The sequence below is a fragment of the Triturus cristatus genome, chromosome 7 (assembly GCF_964204655.1).
Source record: "Triturus cristatus chromosome 7, aTriCri1.1, whole genome shotgun sequence".
NCBI classification, from domain to species: Eukaryota; Metazoa; Chordata; class Amphibia; order Caudata; family Salamandridae; genus Triturus; species Triturus cristatus.
In genome coordinates, this window is record NC_140590.1 from 710,932,474 (window position 1) to 710,954,194 (window position 21,721).

Consider the following 21,721-nt stretch of genomic DNA (forward strand, 5'->3'; position numbering starts at 1 on the left):
CATGTCTTCCCTGGACTGGAATCAAGCATCCTAGGACCGGTTTCTGGCTATCAGCCGTCATCAGCCAGGATAGCTTGACTCCAGTGGCGTAGTGAGCACGGGACCCACGTCTGGGCATACCCGTCCCACTTAGGGCGAAAAGCGTTACAACAAACAAATGATGGACGGAATGCTGACAATGCAGACATTCTCCCCCAGTCAAGAGATCTGGGTTAAATCCATCGTTCTTTTGCCCACTACGCCACCCCAGTTCAGACATGGCCATATGCAAATCAGTCTTGACCCTGTGCCTCTTGGGAACAGTCCAGCCCGAACTGCCAAGCCATGTCTTCCCTGGACTGGAATCAAGCATCCTAGGACCGGTTTCTGGCTATCAGCCGTCATCAGCCAGGATAGCTTGACTCCAGTGGCGTAGTGAGCCCGGGACCCACGTCTGGGCATACCCGCCCCACTTAGGGCGAAAAGCGTTACAACAAACAAATGATGGACGGAATGCTGACAATGCAGACATTCTCCCCCAGTCAAGAGATCTGGGTTAAATCCATCGTTCTTTTGCCCACTACGCCACCCCAGTTCAGACATGGCCATATGCAAATCAGTCTTGACCCTGTGCCTCTTGGGAACAGTCCAGCCCGAACTGCCAAGCCATGTCTTCCCTGGACTGGAATCAAGCATCCTAGGACCGGTTTCTGGCTATCAGCCGTCATCAGCCAGGATAGCTTGACTCCAGTGGCGTAGTGAGCACGGGACCCACGTCTGGGCATACCCGTCCCACTTAGGGCGAAAAGCGTTACAACAAACAAATGATGGACGGAATGCTGACAATGCAGACATTCTCCCCCAGTCAAGAGATCTGGGTTAAATCCATCGTTCTTTTGCCCACTACGCCACCCCAGTTCAGACATGGCCATATGCAAATCAGTCTTGACCCTGTGCCTCATGGGAACAGTCCAGCCCGAACTGCCAAGCCAGGTCTTCCCTGGACTGGAATCAAGCATCCTAGGACCGGTTTCTGGCTATCAGCCGTCATCAGCCAGGATAGCTTGACTCCAGTGGCGTAGTGAGCACGGGACCCACGTCTGGGCATACCCGTCCCACTTAGGGCGAAAAGCGTTACAACAAACAAATGATGGACGGAATGCTGACAATGCAGACATTCTCCCCCAGTCAAGAGATCTGGGTTAAATCGATTTAGGCCCAGATCTCTGTACTGGGGTGAATGTATGACATTGTTCTGCATTCTGTCCATCAATTGTTGTTTTTGCATTTGTCACCCCGAGTGGGACGGGTATGCTCAGACGTGAGTCCCGTGCTCTCCATGCCACTGGAATCAAGCTATCCTGGCTGAAGAGGGGTGAAACCCCGAAACAGGTCCTAGGATGCTTGTTTCCAGTCCAGGGAGGACCTGGCTTGGCAGTTCGGGCTGGACTGTTCCCATGAGGCACAGGGTCAAGACTGATTTGCATATGGCTGGGTTCAAACTGGAATGGCACCGTGAGCAAAAAAACGATGGATTTAGGCCCAGATCTCTGTACTGGGGTGAATGTATGACATTGTTCTGCATTCTGTCCATCAATTGTTGTTTTTGCATTTGTCACCCCGAGTGGGACGGGTATGCTCAGACGTGAGTCCCGTGCTCTCCATGCCACTGGAATCAAGCTATCCTGGCTGAAGAGGGGTGAAACCCCGAAACCGGTCCTAGGATGCTTGTTTCCAGTCCAGGGAGGACCTGGCTTGGCAGTTCGGGCTGGACTGTTCCCATGAGGCACAGGGTCAAGACTGATTTGCATATGGCTGGGTTCAAACTGGAATGGCACGGTGAGCAAAAAAAGATGGATTTAGGCCCAGATCTCTGTACTGGGGTGAATGTATGACATTGTTCTGCATTCTGTCCATCAATTGTTGTTTTTGCATTTGTCACCCCGAGTGGGACGGGTATGCTCAGACGTGAGTCCCGTGCTCTCCATGCCACTGGAATCAAGCTATCCTGGCTGAAGAGGGGTGAAACCCCGAAACCGGTCCTAGGATGCTTGTTTCCAGTCCAGGGAGGACCTGGCTTGGCAGTTCGGGCTGGACTGTTCCCATGAGGCACAGGGTCAAGACTGATTTGCATATGGCTGGGTTCAAACTGGAATGGCACGGTGAGCAAAAAAACGATGGATTTAGGCCCAGATCTCTGTACTGGGGTGAATGTATGACATTGTTCTGCATTCTGTCCATCAATTGTTGTTTTTGCATTTGTCACCCCGAGTGGGACGGGTATGCTCAGACGTGAGTCCCGTGCTCTCCATGCCACTGGAATCAAGCTATCCTGGCTGAAGAGGGGTGAAACCCCGAAACCGGTCCTAGGATGCTTGTTTCCAGTCCAGGGAGGACCTGGCTTGGCAGTTCGGGCTGGACTGTTCCCATGAGGCACAGGGTCAAGACTGATTTGCATATGGCTGGGTTCAAACTGGAATGGCACGGTGAGCAAAAAAACGATGGATTTAGGCCCAGATCTCTGTACTGGGGTGAATGTATGACATTGTTCTGCATTCTGTCCATCAATTGTTGTTTTTGCACATGCCTCTTTTCGGCATCAGTCTCGAAGGAGTTCAACATCTGATCCTCTGTTTTCCATCTCAGCCTCTTCGACGTTGTTGTCATCTTCGCTGGATAGTCCCAGGTCTTAAAGCAATCATGGGTTCTAAATGCTGGCCATTGTGGTGTGATGTTCCAGCTTCTGTCTTCACCGTACATTCAAGGTCTTTGTTACAAAAGCAGTGCAGGCCTCGCAGTCCTCGTTATGGTGGTCCTTTGGGAGACAGAGGGTGCAGACTTTGTGGGGTCTCTCTGCACAAATATGTGGTGGCATTTTGGGCAGAATTTAAAGGGCGTATTTTCCATGTTCTCTACCTTGCCTCATTCTCCGACCACGTGGTTGGAACCGGTGGGGTACCCTGTCAGAGGGGAGAGGAAAGGGTCCCCTTCTCCCTTGTCACATTCTTTTTCACGGTCTTCGGCAATTCGATGATTATTCTCTGTACAATTTTCGAGTTTTCTTCAAAAACCTTCGGAGCTCCTTCATTGCTTTCAGACCCAATGGTGGAAAAACATTTAATGTTTTGAGCACAAAGAGAGGGAAGGCAAAAAAGCTGTTCCAGGCATATAAGGGGCATAGTTGGGATAAGCAAATGGCACACTATATGTTGGGAGTGTAGATATGCATAGACAGAGGGGAAAGACTAGCAAGAGCTTGTTGGTTCTTACATGTCAGGTGGCTGCAGTGTTTTAATGCTTCCGGCATACAGCAGACTGTCTTCCTTGGGGATCAGTACATGCAGCCCTTCCCGCAGATCCTCTCGGCTGATGGTGCAGATGGGTGCTGCAAAAATGGAGGACCGAGTCAGACATAGCACTTACAAAACAAATACAGAGATATAAGTGGTCCTCATGAAGGTAAAGGAAATGGAGCTATGGAGAGAAGGAGTGATGTCTAGTGGAGAGGCAAGAGCTGCAGACAGCGTGTTTGGTGCATGTAGTACCAGTGCAAGAGACTAGAGATAGATTCATGGAGGGATATATGGTGGAATGATGACAGGACTGGAGATATGCTTAGAGGAACAAAGAGGCTATAGATTGATAGAAACCAGGAACTAGGCAGAGCTATAGGAAGGTTGATGTGGTTGAATGACTAGGTAGTGAGCTACAGAGAAGCAAGTTGTAGAGGGATGGAGATGTCGTGAGTGAAAGCGAGATCAGTAGGCAGAAGGAGGAAACAACTCTTTCTCGGGGATTTAATGGAGGGATGGAAAGATGAAGGCAAGGATATATGAAGAAAGGAAAGTGCACAGAAACAGGGGAGAGAGATGTGGTGAAATAGGTATGAGTCGGCAGGGGCGTTAAGGAGTACAGGAATGACAGGAGGAAGGAAGAAGAGATGATGAGAACAGTGAGATATGAAGGGTGTAAACAGGGACATAGAGAGAAGCAGAACAATGAGTGAGAGTGATGGAAACACAGATCGTAGGTAAAATAGATATTTGGAGACATGAGCTTTGCAGACAGAGGGATGAACCGAGGGTGAGTGGAGGCATATACTCAGAAACAACTGGACAGATACAGAGGAACACAACCACTGGACAGATATAAACAAATAGGTGCATCAGGAAGGGATGGGGGGTGGGAATCTCATAAACAGACATGTGAAGGCAGATAGCTGGACAGAGAAAGGTAGATGGGCAGGCAAATACAGTCATATGGCTGCTGACATACACGCAAACAAACTGTTGATGAAGAAAGACACATTTTCAGATCAACATACACTACAGATCGACATGCACCAACAGACGAACAAGCAGCTGAAAAGAAAAATATAACAGACACACAAAAAACAGCCTGATGACAATGGCACACAGAGAACTGGACACACCTAAGATGCAAACCAAGCACACAGACACCTGGACATAGACAAGCGCAGAAAAAGCCAGGTTGAATCAGACACACAAACAAATAGACACACATCAACAGACACAGAGGTAAAGAGATAGACACACAGGCAGGGATTCAGACAGATGCACTTTGCACATGCAGACACACACACACTCAAACAAAAATAGGATTGCTAGACAGGCACACAAACATCTGGTAAAATGCTGGCAGGCACAAACTCGCCAAGATTGTCATAATCAGATGCCAAAACAGGCAGCCAAACAGACACACACAGACTGCTGGACAGGAAATATCAGACACAGCCAGAAGGGCTGACATACACAGTTTTGAAGGCAATACTGCATACAGAACAAGTTACTTATCTGTAATAATAGTATCGCACCTTGGAGCTCTTCTAGAACCACATGATGCGCATTACTCTCCCATGTAGTGATGGATCAGAAAAGTACCCTATTGTTTTTAGGTCTCGCCTGGCGTTGGCTGCGCGCATGCGCAGTCTCGATGGTGAGATTTAATGATATGAAGTATTTTCTAAGGGGCATTAAGCCCCGCCCCTCTTTTCCATTGGCTGGCGTCACCGTTTATGCTAAACGGTAGCCAGCCATTGGAAAAGAGCTCCTTGTGATGTATTCGCTCGGCTTTTTCGTTCGTCCCATTTGGACGGCCTCACCTGCTTTGCGTTCGTCGCAAAAGGTTTCTTATCTTTACGGGGCCAAACACATTGCCCCATAAAGACAAGAAACCTTTTAGCAGGCAAGAAAGCTGAGCAAATACGTCATGGCAAGCGCTTGTTTCTAACCTCCCTTCTTTTAAATATGTAAATTATTATGTTTTTTCCCAGTGGCATGAACCCCATTCCTCCTCCGCGGGTCCCGCTGACACCTGTCTTACCTTAGGCAGCTACTTTCTAGCTCTGGCTGGGCGGTGCATGGGGGGCGTTGTTAGCTCTCCAGCTCGACCGGGCAGTGCTCCCAGAAGGTCTTTAGACAGCCCGGGCACTCTCTCCCCCGCGGCGCACCGGCAAGAATGTCTTCCCTATCTCTCCATATTAGGCTCTGGGCCGGGGGGAGCCCCAGGACTGGCCGCAGGTGGATGACCTTACAAGGCGCGTCTGGAGCCGGCCCAGGTGAGACAGGCCCAGCCATATAAGGAGCGTCTGAGGGGACCCCCTCCTCCAGTCCGGTGAGGTGAGTTCCCGCGCAGACCACGATGATCCCGCATAGAGAGGGGGATGAGGGGGGGCACCTGCCAGGTGAGAGCAGCCCAGCCCTCCGGCCGCCGCCCCTACTCCACACGTCCTCCACTTCCCGCTATGGCAGTGTGAGGAGGTCTGAGGGGCTGCCCGCCATGCATACTACATACGCCTCGGAGAGGGACAGTGATGAGGGAGCAGGCTTTACTACAGCTGGTGTGGGGGGTAACAGTCACTATTTGCCGGTGCACCCCTCCGGCCCGACCCTGGAAGTGACTTGCACTTTCCGGCCAGGGTGACTCAGCCTGTGAAGGGTGACCGCCCCTCCTGAGCTCGCCCTGGTCAGCGCGTGCAGAGCGGGCTTTCCAAGTGCGCGTGGAGAGCTCCGCTTCCGCTCCTCACGCATCTAAACACCGATCTTTGGATGAGATCAACTTGTTCTGTCCCATGACTGAGGCACGGTGAGACGAAGGTATCTACCCTAAATAGGGACAGTACATTAACACGCACGCATCTACTTCCTCAATCAGCGCATAGTAAAACATCACTTTGACTTTCCAGCAGGCAAGCGTGGTGCCTGACACGATCTGTGACTCACCACTGCTCAGATATTAAATCGAGGAGGCTGTTGCAAACGTCATTGATAGGGGCAACGGCGCCGCACAGGTCATTTATGTTATAATCTGCCTTTTATTTCCCGGGGTGGGCTGGAGCCTTTTAAACCAGCATTTGAAGACCCCGGGGGCCCCTCCGTGTATATTGCAGGGGGGGCCCCTTGAACTTTCGTTACGCCACTGGCTGCCTCGGTGCTCTGCCTCGTATCTGCCGCACCACAGCTGTGTGAGAGGACAGAAGAAGGTCGGAGCGGTGTCACTGCCGAGAACTCCTGGGGTTTCATTGAAATTGGAACTCACACCTGGTGAGCTTCATTCCACCACATGTGTACGAGACATTCTGCAAGAGGGTGTCAAACAGGAGATTAAAGCAATCAGACCCGATGGAATCTAAAGGCTTTTCGACATGCCTCTGAAAGGCAGGTAAGGGAGGACAGGTCAGGTGCACAGCAAACTACGGAAGGCCAGAAGAGTTGGGCAGAGTCAATCACGTGCTCAGCACTGAATGACTAGCACGACTGGGCAGATCTGGCGAATGTCAAGCTAGCGAAGGGCCGGTAAGGTTGGGCAGAATCAGTCATCTGTCGGGCTGAAGCTTCTGGGCAGATTTGAAGATTTTTCGATGTGCTTTGCAAGTCCAGAAGGGCCGGGCAAACACCATCGCTCCACAGGGCTGGACAGACACGCAGAGCTCTATGGTCGCCGGGGAGTTGTGGCATTGAGGCAGCGCGTGTAAAGCTGGGGACCAGGCAGGAGCTGTGTGCCAGGTGGAGGCGGGAGTGCACAGGAGAGACGGGTGCACCTGTGTTTGTTTGTAGTGATGTGGTTTGTGGCGTGCACACCACGAACTGAACTATCTTAAGATTCGGAAATGCCATTTCAGACCCCAGGTTTCATTGTACCCCGTACCCACGCCAGGACACTGCCCTGGAAGTGGGAGCACGTTTGTGGATAGGTGTTTTCAGCTGGGAGGATCAGTGCTGTGCTGCTGTGCGCAATGACCCACTGATATGACATGTTTATGATGCTGTGTGAGCTACCACTCATGTAGGAGACAGCTGGCAACCGAGGCTGTGTGTGCCCTGGTGATGTACTGATAAGGCTATCTGTGGTGCTCTGTGCACTGGAACACGTGGAAGGATGTGTATGAACCCGTCTGCAGTGCCACAGAATAGAGGGTGTGCAGCGGAGTAGGCATTCTTAACGCGACGTGACTGGAGGATGCTCATCACACTGTCTGCAGCGCGTGTGAAGTTATCCGTGACACCGTCTGCGCTCTTCGCACTGGAGGCGGAGAGGAAGGGGCGAAGGGCACACGCCAGCTTGGCACGAGGTTCCACAATCATGAAGGCTTCATAGACCATGGGGTGGGACACAGACGCTCGAAATCGAGGCTATAAACTTGGAAAAAGGGAGAAAGATTAAGTTTGGATGTTGCAGGCAAGGGCACAAGGCCTAAACAAGCATTTTCAATGCAATAGGTCTTGCATTTGCGAGAATCTAAGCTATTGGCATGGTAAATTACAATGCCTTTTATTTATGTTTTAAAAACCAACACGTAAATAAAAGGCATTGTCAATTACAATGCCAATAGCTCAAACTCTCGCAAATGCGAGACCTATTGCATTGCAAATGCTTGTTTCTGTTGGTGTCAACCTGAGAAGGAGTCACCACTTATGACGTCGAGTGTAAGCCCCGAATACTCCAGTTCATAGTTTCCATCTTCAGATTTTTGTAATCGTTTTAACTTCATTATCTGTTGCCTATTCAGCTTCATTATTTAGATCTTCTATTTGAGACACTCCCTCCTTAACTGGGGAGTTGGGCAGGAGACATACAAATCTAGAAGGACACCATGCTTCAAAACTATTGTCTATTGTTTCTTCTACAGTATGGATCTCTTATGACTTCATTTGCTGTTCATCGATTATGTAGCAGGTTCGGGTTATCCTTTGCCATTCATGTAGAAAACCTCCTGGTTTGCCTTAACAGGTCATGGATGCTGGGGTTTGGCTTGTATGAGAGTCATTTAACTGGTCCTTTGGAGTCCTTTGAGATTCCTCTTGGTCTAGCTCGAAAAGTACGATCTTGTTTGTCCTGGTGGTTGCCATTGTAAGTTTGGCAACTGTGAGCCTGAAGCCTGACTGCTATGAAATTGTTGTTGGAAGGATGGACATCCTGTGTCTCTTCTGTTGCTTGATGCTCACTTTCTGAAAGACAATGTAGTTTGAAAGTCCCATGTCACTATGCTTCTTATCTGCTATAGCAACTCATCTACAGCAGAACCAAATAAGTGTTTATGGCATTAGCTTGTACCTCAGGTTTAAATCCTGATATTCGGAGCCAGGTGTGTTTTTTTTTTAAATAGCATTTATACACAGCTGCATGCCTGCTGTGTCTGCAGCATTGGAAGAAGATTTGAGAAGGTCTTTGAAGGTACTTCTTGAATGACTGATTTCACCCTATTCTCAAACTCCTAGTTTGGATGACCTCTTCGATATCAGCCCACTATTAAAGTGGATTTCTGATGACCAGGGCACTTGAATTTGCAATCCACCATTGTGCTTCCACTGCTCTTTCCATCTTCCTCCCCACCACCCTCGGCATCTTGCTTTGCTTGATTGGGGGGTGGTACAGTTGTAGAAGAAACATTTACCCTTTTAGGGCTCTTGTTAAGTATCAGTGAGTCCACCCACAGATCAATTGTATTGTATGGTGCGTTGGATACTACTTTTAAATAAAAATCAATTTGATTAATGCAGGGTTAGTAATGTAAACCCATGCAAAAGCAGTGGTGATGGGTTTTCCCACATAAGTGTAACTTTATCAGATGATTTCTTCTCTGAGCAATTACCAACACCAGGCTGATGCATGGCAACAGTACTTCCTTCGATGGCAACTACAATTAGGGGGGAGATGACGCTCCTGCTGCTTTCTGGAGGGTTAACTGTTACTGCCCTTCTGTGAGAAGGGCTTTTAAGTCTTTTATGCACTACTTGGTAAAAGAGAACAATTCGTTTTGGCAATTAAAGTGAACAATATATGCCTCTGGCCCTAATATTACACATGTATGACTCTCAAACTGCTTCGACACAAAGGAAGGGGTTGCATAGTCCACCCTGCCTTGGTCCAGCACACTAAGGAACATGGGCAGGAACTGACTCCTTGTTTGTGTAGGTAGCAGAGTTTCCTGGAGAAAACACACTTTGGGCTTCTCCTCCAACTTCACTCCATATGTCTCTGCAGCCTTTTTAACCATTATATTAAAGACCCCTATATCGTCCAGCGGTGAAAGCCTCGAAGGGTATGTGTCTACTCCTTCTTCCGGTTTTTGGGCGTCGAGGTCATGCCACTCAAAGTCTTGCGCCTCTGAGGACGTCGAGTCCTAGTAGGTTAGCTAATCCTCCTCGCCTTTGCCCTCAAAGTAATACAGGGCCTCTTCCTCCTTTTCCTCGACCGGTTCGGGCGTTTTCGGCGGCTCAGGATCTTCATCGCCCCCTTCGACCTCGGCCGCGGGCTTCGGCAGGATGGTGTACTGGCTCATCCTTTCGTCAAATTCCTTTTTCCGTTGCAGGATGCTCACCATTTCGGCCTCGAGCCTCCTTTTCTTCCTCTACATCTCGGCAGCTTGTTCGGTGTCGAAGGTTTGAACTCTACGCTTCTTGGTCGTCGAAGTCGTTGTTGACCCTTCTTTTCTCTGCGTCACGGTGTCCTTTTCGAGGGCAGCCTTCGACGACCTTGATTTTTCCTGGATTTTTGCCTTCTGGGAGTCCTTTTTGAAGGATCCGCTGGGCTGCTTGTCCTTGGGTGTTGAAAGGTATTTTGTCCATCTCCGTGCTCAGGGAGCCCCCAGTGTGTGCATTTTCCGTTGGACGTCGAGATTTCGGGTGAAAACCTTCTCCTTTGTCGTCCCGGTTACCTGACCTGTAGTCGGGTGAGTTGAAATATGTGATTTTTGCTGATTTTCTGCTTTTTTCATCGATTCTCTCTCCAAATCTCTGGAACTCTTCGGTAACGATCCAAACCCAACGGCAGAAAAAAGAATCTGAAGATGGCGACCAAAGGTGGGAGCTTCCGGAGGAAGCACGTCGACGTCAAGAAAGACATCAAATGGTGGTATGTCGATGCCCACCTGGGCCACGAAGAAAAAAACAAACAATTCCGGACCCAACCACTAGATGGCGGAATAATGCACAGCTAGTGAATCCAAAAAGATTCATGCTGCAAAATGACTCAATGTTACCCTCTAGGTAGCATCCACATTGTCTTAAGTCAAATGTAGGGATAGACAGGAACAGCCGTGCTCTCCCAAAATGGAAGAAAAGAAGCAGTGGTTCAATGCTATCATAAGCAACTTCTGCAAGGATAGCTACAGGCACGGCCGGACTGGAAACCCAAAGCAGCCTTGGCAATTTTGTCAGACCAGCCCCCCTAGGAGGTAGGTGGGTAGCAAGTGTGAAGCACTGTTGCTTTTGTTACAGGGTGCCGATATTGCAGTACGGCTGGAAAACCTCCCCCTAAACTGGCCCCCACCACTGCAAACTGGCCCCCACCCTTCCAGCCTCCCGGGGAAACACACGATGCCCGCTACGGCCAGTCCAACCCTGGTTACAGGTTTATGAAAATCTGTGCTCCTTGGGGTACTTCATAACCCTACTTGTTCCCGGTCCATCGTAAACTAGATAAGAGCTGATATGTTTGTGTTTACTGATAATACTCAGATGTGTTAAGGGCCATTGGGAGACAAACTACTCTAGACTGCCACTCTCACCAGATGTCACATGGGTGATTAGGGACTTCTGGTGTCTAGGACTTAGGGATAGGGGCTCCACGGACAGCGTATCTCAGATATGCCTGTTCTGAATCTAGATTTTCTTCTAGCTAGAGATCCCTTTTAAGACTGCATCCTTAAGGTTGGGGGTCATTAGCCACAGAGGAGGCATCGTACTTCTGTGTTGCTCTTGTAGGCTCAATACTTCAAACACAGCCTCAGAAAGACATTATTTTGGAGAGTTGTGTGAATCTGAGGGACCTGAGAGACCATTTGCAGGGTTATTGAGTCCTTGTGACAAAGAGGGACAGGTGGGACAACACTGGAATGGCTGACTTATACTTGTACTTGCTTCTTGTCATGTAGCCCAGCAAGTCACTGTAACTCCATTACTCAGCTGTCCTCTAGGTAGAGTGCAGCTCTGGAGATCTTGAGAAGTGAGGTTGGTTAAACCCGCTACCTTCTTTCACTAAGGGTGTGGCAGCTCAGCAAACAGGATGTAAAGTAGGGTCCTGGGCAGACCGTCATCCAGTTTACCCTGGTTGGAAAGGCAGTAGCCACCATGCATGTCCCTAATCTTACTCTGGAAAGCTCTGGGCTATCCTCAAGAACATTCAAAATACAAACTTGAAATGGATAGCGTTCACACATGACTGTGCATTTCTGGAGAGGGCACAGCTCTCAATCTGACACACGCTTTGCTTTATATTCATACTCTCCAGCCATTCAAGGAGATCATTTTTGGAGGGTTCCGAGGGACCCAGAGCACTGGTTCTTAACCTGTGGTTCGTGGACCCCTGGGTGTCTGTAAAGCCTCCTCAGGTGGTCTTCGACTATTTAGAAAAGTATATACTATTAACAGAACACTAAAGAAGTATAAATAAAGAAGCAAAATGTACAATTGAACATTTTTTAAAACTCTGTAAATATGAAGTAATTTATGAGGTGGAAAATTAAGTTAATGTCCTCAGATTGATTTTTGGGAGTAGTGCATGTGCATCGAACAAAATACAGTAAGGATGATGAGGGGCATCAATTGATTTTAGAACTGCTAAAACCTTCCTGTAACAATTAAAATGTTATTTTTTTCTATATGTTTGTGAATTATATAAAATACTTCATGCAATTACAATCATTTGTATTTGTTTGATGAATGCTTGTTTCTGTATTTTTTGTGGATTGTTTTGTGGTTAAAATCATCGAAATTGCTTAGACCGGGGACACTCAGTGGGTGTTAATGGATTCCAATAATGATTCAGTGTAGCGCCTCCTCCCCCCACCCCAACACTGTTCCAATAATGATTAAGTGGGGTTCCTCAGAAGTCATAGGGTTAAATAAAAAACCCCGATCTAGAGGGGGAAGTCTTGGTGGGAGGATTTGTGTATTCCAGCCAGCTACCAGATGGGAGAAAATAGCTTTCTTAACAGGCAGAGTTGTTGCCTGTGCCTTGGTGGAGAGGGTCCTATATGTTGGTCTTGCTCCAGTGTTGGCAAGCAGCAACTGAAGGCAAAACACCCCTGTGGTGAGATTCATGTGTACATGATACCTGGAATATTTCTATACACCACAAGTTTGAATGGAGGGACAAAATACTTTTTTAAGAGGATTGTTTGGATTTTACATGGAGAGATGTGTGGACATCACCTGAGGCTACACTAAAACGGCTGTGCTCAGATCCCAACCAGTAAAGTAAGGTTATTCACTTAAGGGCAACGAACAGGTAATTTAATTGCTGGTACTCCATTAACCTTCGGTAGTGTATGGCTCTGTTGATACATTCTAGAGTTGGCACCCTGGTGATTTCTTGGGGTTCTAGAATAGCGAAATTCGAGTGGATAGACAAATAATGAATGATAGGGTGACGGCGGAAAACAGCTTTGGACTTTCATCCTTACTATGTCAGATTATGAAAGACACACAAACAGCAGTCACACCCAGCTGAAAAGATACAGGCTTACTGACAGAGAGAGATTGACAGAGATATGCAGAGTGTAACAGAACCACAGATAGGTAGAAAACGTGGTAGGAATTAGATGAAAGGTCAGAAAACTGAATGTAGAAGCAGCAATCCTGCTATGGCAGAGCTGGTAGTCTGCACTTTACCTGGAAGCACCTTCAGGTTGGATGCAGACCCACTGGTATGATTGTCCTCAGCTTCGCCTTCTGAAAAACTGCTGTTGTCGTCGAACTGAAAGTCGTCCTCCACGGTGAAGCTTGCCAGCAGCTTACTCACTGCTCGGCCCTGAAAGGAGAGAAGATGTATATGACAGATGCCTGATATACAGGACATTAGTTTTGAGGACTGTTCCTCAAACAAAGTATGCTTCAAGAGGGCATTAATGTTTATGGCTGTCCGACAAATAAGGCTTTCTGATTAGGGCATTAGAAATGTTTTGATGAAGAAAATTGTTACAACGTAAAATCACCGTCTGCAAGCACTTCTCAAAAAGTTCTTGTGATGCTGCAGGGATATCTATTTGAGGTGTTAGTCATCTCTCAAAGCGGTACCCCCATCAAGGACAGCAAACTCTTCAAATGCTCACAGGGATGGCATACCCTCCCTACTAATCCCCATGGATCAACACCAAAGGAAGCTCCTTTACTTGGCTTACTACTGCATTGTCAGAAGGAAGTGGGAAGACAAAGGACAGACAAAGCGGGTCTCCACTAAAGGAGTTCCACTTGCCCTACCTGATGGCGCCCAATGTGCGTAAGGTAAATTCAGACATCTGGATGGTTACAACCAGAAATGTTTTTAGGAGGAAAATAAGAAAACTGCAGCACCACACCAACCCTTTGAATCACCTCCCCAGGTTCTCCACCTCTGTAATGAGCTGTAGAAATGGAGCATCCACCACGTACATCTAATTGTCTAGAGGAATGTATCTCTTTTGAAGCATGATAAAGTGGCCATGTTTTTAATCATCTTATTACTCACCAGAACATTGAGGTTGTTTGGCACGAACTACTTCATACTGATGTGCCCAAAACAGGGTAACTTATACTTTGGTACAGTCATTTACTCCAAGCTACAAAGTGCACATCATAGTGAAATTGTGTATGCCCACACTTCTGGTGGGAGATCCATAAATATGGGGTTATAAGATAGAGCCCTGCTTAATGGGCAATGTAGCATTAGGATGATTTGTAAGTTTTATTCGGTGGTACTACAAAAGTAACATAAAAGTGCCATAGAGGACAGCTATGTGACTGTATTTATCCGCTGGGGGGTGATGGGGGGTCACAATACCTGTTTTGGTGGTGGCTGTTTGCTCTTCAGCTTCTTCCCATCCTTGATGATTCTGGGGCTGCGTGTGGCAAGAGCTAGGCCCAGGGTCCCGTTTTTCCTCTGTTTGAGGGCATTAAAGAAAGTTCAGTTAAGGCAGGTTTGAGTTTTAATGCCAGCTTCAACTTACCATACAGAGAAGATAAAATAAGATGATGATTGTAATGTCACTTTCTGTTGTACGACTTTGTCATGTGCATTGTATGAATAGTGTATGTGCTTTGTTGAGTGCATATGTGTAGTATGTGTATGATACACAGAGAGTGGTTTTGTGCTACATGTGTGGTATATGTAGTGGGTGTATAGTGAATGTGTGTTAGGTAGGGGTGGGATGCACTTTCTTGTTGTAGGTGTGCTTGAGATGGTTCTAGGTGTAGCAGCATGCACCTGATATGTTTGTCTGTGAATAGTATATGTGATACATAGACCGTGGTAGGTGGGGTGCGGGCATTTGGGTATGGCTAAGGATTTGTGTCATATGGGTGTGATGTGAAAGGTCAGTAAGTGATGTACCGGTGCTAGGAATGATGCATGTTTCTGGTGCTAAGCCTTGAGGCTGACTGTTGCACCTGTGGTGTGTTTGTGTGTAGTATAACAAGAACAATAATAACAACTTGTTTAACCAGTTACTTCAAATTGCCATTTTAAGCATTATAAATAACAAGTATTAATATTATTCAATGCAATGGTCCTTCGTTTACTACCAGTCTTCCGTAGGTGGACGGTTGAATATGCCTTGCTAGCATTTGAACAAGTAAAGCGCCAATCAACGCTTTTTTCTAGAGGTGAAGGTGCAACCCATTGAGCTATCCCGATGTGCACACACATCGGCATGTTTCTAAAACAGGAATGCTGCTTGCTTGCACCTGCAACACTGGCTACAGGTCCTTGTTATTCTTCGAGAGGAGTAATGGTGTGTGCAGTCAGTGCATGTGATGTGGTTGCGTGGGAGGTGCCGTGCATACTGCAGATGCTCTATAATTTGGTTGACTGCATGACTTTATTTTTTTGTGTGGTATGTGATAGGTTGAGGATGTGTGTGTAATATGTATGTTACTCATACATATGCAAATGACTAACTATAGGACCTTGGTTTGCACGCGGTGCAAGTAGGGGTATAAACGCTCTCACTGGTCAAGCATAGCTGTGTGTGTGTGTGTGTGTGTGTGAAGTAGGGGTGAACAATGTGTGTGATGTGACATCAATCTGTGTACACACTTTTGGTAGGCAATGTGATAATGTAAGTGTTTGGTAGATGTAAACAAAAATAGGCCTGGTGCACAAACCTAGTTCTCTACAGTAAGGCTGACTGCACAACCTTGCTCATAAGGGTGATGCGTGTACGATGTACAGCGTAGTTCTGTAGTATGAGTGTACAGTTTTTGGGCCCTATGTCATGTGTGAGACTGTCAGTTATGATAGTCAAGTCAACATTCCTTTACATGTTTGGAATTTTCAGTCCATTCTAAAATTAAAAACAAAAGTATGTTAATTGCTAAATGTCCTGCTGCTAAAAATAAATATACTTGCTGAAGGGGTCACAAGTGACATGGTATCAACTTCAATCTAGGCCACAGAGCCTTGGTCTTCTGCTTGAGGTGTGCTAGATGTGTGTTGCATTTATGTGGTATGCATGTGGAGTGTGTGAGGTGCATGTGTGGTATACACAACTAGTGCTCACCCGTAAAGCTGACTGCAGTGCCTTGTTCTTCCGCGTGGCCTTCTTGATGCGCTCACTGGCAATGCGTCCCAACTCTGCAGCGGAGACCATACCCATGCTCGATGACAGGACCCTGGGGCTGGCCGGGATCCTGCGCCGAAGCGCTGCCTTGGTCTTCTTGTGCTCCACTCCGGAGGCTAGGGACTGCTTGCGGACAGGAAGTCGAGTCATCTTCCTGCTGTGAGTCACTGGTCGCTTGCGCACCTTCACCTCCCCCTCTGGGCTGGATGCCTGGCAGGATCCTGTGAAGGCAGAAGACACCACAGACTGAAGTGCCAGGTACAGTCAAGACTTGGCTTGTGCATCGCTGAAGTGAAGAGCCTGCCACCACCGCCGCCAAGCCTGCACGCTTCACCAGCAGCAGGTCCATGCTTCATGGTGGGGCTCTTCCCTGAGGGCAGGGTCTTAAACAGCTCCTCCAGCAAATGAACCCCTAGAGATATTAGAAGAGTTTGGGCACCTGTGTAGTTTTCGTACAATACCTCCCTTACCAAACAACAGGAAACCTGCTCAAAAGAATACATTCTGCTTTTAATCATTTCACTGAAAAATGTATATAGGGTTAATTTTACTACAAAAAGTTGGTGTTATGAATAAACATTATTTGCATTTCTAACATGTATATGGCTCCGCTGCCCTTTCAGAACCTAAGTGCCCTTTCCATACCATTCTGGATGTGCATTGACTGGTGTCAGGTAATCTTTGGTGGTTGAAGTAGTAACAATCGGTCTACCCACTATATTGCTTGCAATATTTTTTTTAAACCTAGAGGTTTCGTGGTTTATTTGTAGAATCATATTTTTTAAGACTGGCTAAAAATCACAAAACTGAAACAAAAGGCATGATGACGGATTAGTGGGTATTTATCACAACGCCCCCCCCCCCCACCCCCCCGATAGTTCGGAATTTATTGAGTGCGATAAAGCACCTATTGTAATTTTCTCTCTGTAACGGGGAATAACCTGCACATTGTAATGCTTCCCGCACCGAAATTAACACATAGCAGTGTTTATTGGACCTTCTTCCCCCAGAACATTTTGCCAGGTTTGACCTGCGCCCCTGGAAGGTCTTCAGGATGGGGTATAGTAAGCTGCATGCCAGGCGAATGTGGCAGGACATTTTCCCTGGAGTAACTGCTAATCTGTTACAATTGCAGCATAACTAACAGTCTTGCAAAGCGACATGGGACTGGGCAAAGGGAACTTCACCCCCCCTACACACACCCACGTCACTTCACAGTCACAACCACCCCATCACTGCAGAAAGGGTCAGCTGGGCTGCTAGCGTTGTTGTTCGTAGGAGTGGATGGGGAATACTTAACTCAGCACCATTGTGTTTACGTCGACGTGATTGTTTTCATTTCCACATTTGACCAGAATCAGAAAGCTGCTCTGATGCAGTGGGAGCAGGAACAGATGTTTCCTCTCGCATATCCTCCGAAAAACATCTGTCCCAGGATAGCCTGATAAGAACATCCGCAGCATTCAACGTGACAGACATCCACTGCTTCCTACATACTTCGAAAACATCCCCCACATCCTGCATTTATCAGAAACTCCTAACACGGTCCACAAGCAACAGAGACCGCTGCTCCATCCCAGACTTAAGACAATGAAAGCAACAAGCAACAATATCACGTGACGAACGCCTGTGCCACATTCCACATGCGGCAAGATGCAAGATCCCAGGTGTCGAAAAACCTCGGTTTAGCTCCAGATGCAAACAGGAATTGACAAAGGCAATAGGTCTTGCCTTTATAATGCAAATGGAAGCTATTGATTTTGGCAGTGCTTATTTGTAAAGCATTGATTTAAATGAGTACAAGAGCATTTCAAAATGCTGGAGGAAAAGTGAAGACTCTTCTTACGGTATTTCAAAATTGTACATTGATTTTAATATTTTCAATCTTTATAAATGGCTGGCTCTATTTTTCAAATACTTTTTACCCAGGATGCTCTGAACATAATTTAAAAACAGAATGGAAGTGTCAGAATTTAAAAGAAAACATTTGTCAACGCCTAATTTACTTTCCACAGGACTCAGAACTGAAACATGCCTTGGACATTCATTCCCTGCAGTATCACAGGAAGGCGTCCAGGAGAAGAGACAGCACCTTTTAGTGATGCTACGCACACCTTCTGCCTCCCCAGCACTATCAAAGTATTTGTGTGCTAAAAGCTGTGCATTCGTGCAATATGTGACATGCAGAAGATGAAACAAAAACAACTCCTAAAGTCTGTTCTTCAGTCATACTCCAGCAAACATATGCCTGTTGCTTTGCTATACAGACAAGCTGGGGCAGGCGAGGAGCAACACAGTACATACAGATAGAGGGGTGGGCAGCATTCGAGGGAGAGAGACAGAAAACAAAGGCACTCTCATGAAGTGCTGAAGCAAAAAGATGAAAGGAATTCCCCAAGAGTAAACAATGGACGAATACAAGACATCCAATCAAAAGTATGGTGCAGGGGAGGGGCAGACACAATAGGAAGGAAAGCTATTGAATAATTAGTAAGCACAGGAGAGTGACAAGAGAGCCAGCCACTAGTGAGCAATAGGCGGGCTGTGAGCTTTTATTATGGTCCACAAGAGGGTTTTGCCTACAGACAGCAAAGACTGCCTCCTCTAGACAAGACCTAAAAAAAATCTACAACAAAAACCTCTGCTACATTCTAAATGTCAAAAAAGAATTGCCCATATCTGGCACAATATATAGCAGATGCAACAGACCTCAGCCATATCCCTTATGCAAGAAATAATTCTGCTACAGCTCACATGCAAAAAACAGCTCTTTCACATTCTAATGCAACAACTGCCTTAGCAGCATCTCACAAACAAGGGCACTGAGCAGCCATCTGAAAGATAACATCTGCAGGTTTCCTCACACATCAAACCCGTCGCCTGTATTCCCCATGCAAAAATCTGTGGCACTAGATCACATCATGCATGCAAAAATTCCTTCCTGCTATGTTTCACATGCAATAAAACATTTTTCACATCCTAATTAGATTTAAAAAGAAACGTCTGCAATATACTCTTGGCAAGAATAATCTACACAATACCATGTACAGCAAAACAGCTGAAGCACCCTAAATAGAACAAAAAAGCTTTATGTAGACTACACATGAATAAACACCCTTCCATTTCCTACACGTAACTTCTCCAAGAAACATTCTTGCAATGAGACACATCTCTGACACTTCTGGTGGCGCTAAAAAGTACATCAGACAAACATACTTGAGAAGTCAAATCCAACAGCCCTTACCCAGCAATCCTTGACGCTCCTTCTTCTTTTTTGCCTTTTGATTGGCTTCCATTTTCACTACTGATGAAGGGGAGGGGCCAACATTGGACGTGTTTGATGACGTATGCAGGGTCAGGCTTGGCTCCTTTGACGACCGATCAGTGATGTCATCACTTCCACCCTCACTGTCCGAGTCCGCGCCCTCGTCCTTTTCTGTGGAAAAGAGAGGGGGAAATAAAGTGAAATAAGTGAGCAACAGAAGAAGGAAAAGCACATTTTAAACTGCTAGTAACTTGCAAAACCATGAATTATTTAATATTCAGAAGGGCTACTTTGACAGATAAGTGATTGACAGCAGATTTTCAGTCTGACCCATCAAGCCAATTTTAAGATGCAGGATGGAAATTCGACATCCTTTAACCACACTAAAGTTCCAGTTCTAGAGATGTTGTGCCCCCCATATAAAATAATATCAAGCTTTTGATTAGAGAGTAGGCTTTAGAGGTGGAAACAGTGATCCGAGCTTGCACAATTTTGGAAACTGTTTGGCCTCAATAACTTGGCCAGTGTGACACCAAAGATGGCTGAAATAATATAGCCAAGGATTCTGCTTCTATTATTAATAAACAATCCTTTCTTAAGAGACACCATCTTAGGGGCACATTTACAAGGGCTTTATCTCTGCCAAAAAAGCAGAGATAAAACCAGCGCCCTATTTACAAGAGGGTGCTAACATGCATAATCGCATGTTAGCACCCTTTTTCCCAACTCCTCTCTTTGCATCTCCAATGAGATGCAAAGTGGGCGTTACTGGGCGTACCCTGGATGGACTACCTTGCAAATATCGCTGATGTTTACATCGCGATATTTACAAGGCAACCCACATGATTCTAGCAGACGTTAGATTTTGGCGAAAACGTTAAAAACTAACGTTTTCGCCAAAATCGAACGTCTACTAAAATCCTGACTCAGCCATCCCTAACACAGGGGGCGGATTATGCTGATACTACCCTTTGGGTCGTATCAGCAAGGTTATCGCCGTTTTGCAGGGAACATCGCTGGAAAACCAGCGATGTTCCTTGCAAAAGGGCGATAACCTCGCTATCTCTGGAATTTTTATCGTCCTGGAGAAACGCGTTGTTAATAACACGCTACCAGGGCGATAAATTCCAGAGATAGTCTGCGATAATATTATTATCGCTAAGCACGGTCAGCGATAATTATCGCTGGCCGTTGAAAATATGCCCCTTTGACTTTTGAAGGAGAGACCTTCTGTGCCCATTGTTTTAAAATAATGGATGATCCCTGATATAACTGCAAAATTATTTGCTAAGGTACAATTTACAAGAGAAATATTGAGGACGATATAACCGTAATTTCAGTATCACAATATGGGTTTCAAAAGGAGTTATCCCCTGTACGGAAGTGTCTTGTACCAACCAGCTTGGCCAACAGGACTATTATGAATCTCACTCATAGACCTTCGTACTTATGCTTCATAGATGTTAAAACTGCATTTGATATGACTAACAGAGAAGTCCCGCTGGTCAAGCAAGAAACCTAGAAGATTGAGAGAGACCTACTGAGTTGAGCTAAATATGTTGCTGTAATGATCGCTTTTCAACATTTAATTAATGGCTTAAATCAGGCATTTTAGTCCACCTGCTTTATAATCCTTATATTGTTGATATGACCATATCGCTAAAAGCAGTGGGATCATTACCACCGTATTGCGTTTGATGACACATGTAGAATATACTCAAACATTTTGCCAACGCTTTTTGCTTTGCAGAGGCCTAATACTTATTGTTGCGTTAGAGACCTGGTATGTCTCTGAAGGTTGGATCCATGCCCGATTTTCAAGATATAAATGTACATAAAATGCTTCTGGCTAAAAACTTTTACATAGTGGCTATCCTGAAAATCTGGCATCAATACATCCCTCCTGGCACACACTGGCAAACACTGGGCATGTCCTCTTTAAAGCGTATACTGTTAAAAGTTTTACGCTGCGCATATAGTTTAAAAAGAGTAAACACAACAAGACAGCTTGCTGAAACTTTTAAAACACTCTCCCCCAGTCAAGAGAACTGTGCTATTTCCATCTTTTTTTGCATACGGTGCCAACCCAGTTTGGACCCAGCCACATACAAATCAGGTTTGACCCTACTCTCTATGGAAACACTCCAACCCAAACTGCCAGGCCAGGTCCTCCTCCCTGGACCGGAAACTAGTATCCTGTTTTTTTTGCAGAATCCTATTTTTCAAAACTGACTAAAAAACATAAAACTGAAACTGAAGGCATGATGACGGAGTAGTGCGTATTCATCACCCCCGATAATTTGGAATTTATTGAGTGCGATAAAGCACCTATTGCAATTCTTTCTCTGTAATAAGTAATAACCTGCACATTGTAATGCTCCCCGCACCAAAATTGACACATAGCAGTGTTTACTGGACCT

General features: G+C 46.3%; 1 protein-coding gene across 5 annotated transcripts in view; it reads right to left on the reverse strand.

The window, feature by feature from the left end:
• BAHCC1 (BAH domain and coiled-coil containing 1) overlaps positions 1 to 21,721 on the reverse strand; it is a 411,074-nt gene that overhangs the window by 30,671 nt on the left and 358,682 nt on the right. For all 5 annotated transcript variants that reach the window (XM_085617382.1, XM_085617383.1, XM_085617381.1 and 2 more), the window contains 5 exons: positions 19,281 to 19,472; positions 15,977 to 16,257; positions 14,260 to 14,358; positions 13,113 to 13,251; positions 3,250 to 3,364 (listed from right to left, as the gene is read on the reverse strand). In XM_085617382.1, the coding sequence (XP_085473508.1) occupies positions 3,250 to 3,364; positions 13,113 to 13,251; positions 14,260 to 14,358; positions 15,977 to 16,257; positions 19,281 to 19,472 (826 nt within the window). The remainder of the gene's footprint in view (positions 1 to 3,249; positions 3,365 to 13,112; positions 13,252 to 14,259; positions 14,359 to 15,976; positions 16,258 to 19,280; positions 19,473 to 21,721) is intronic.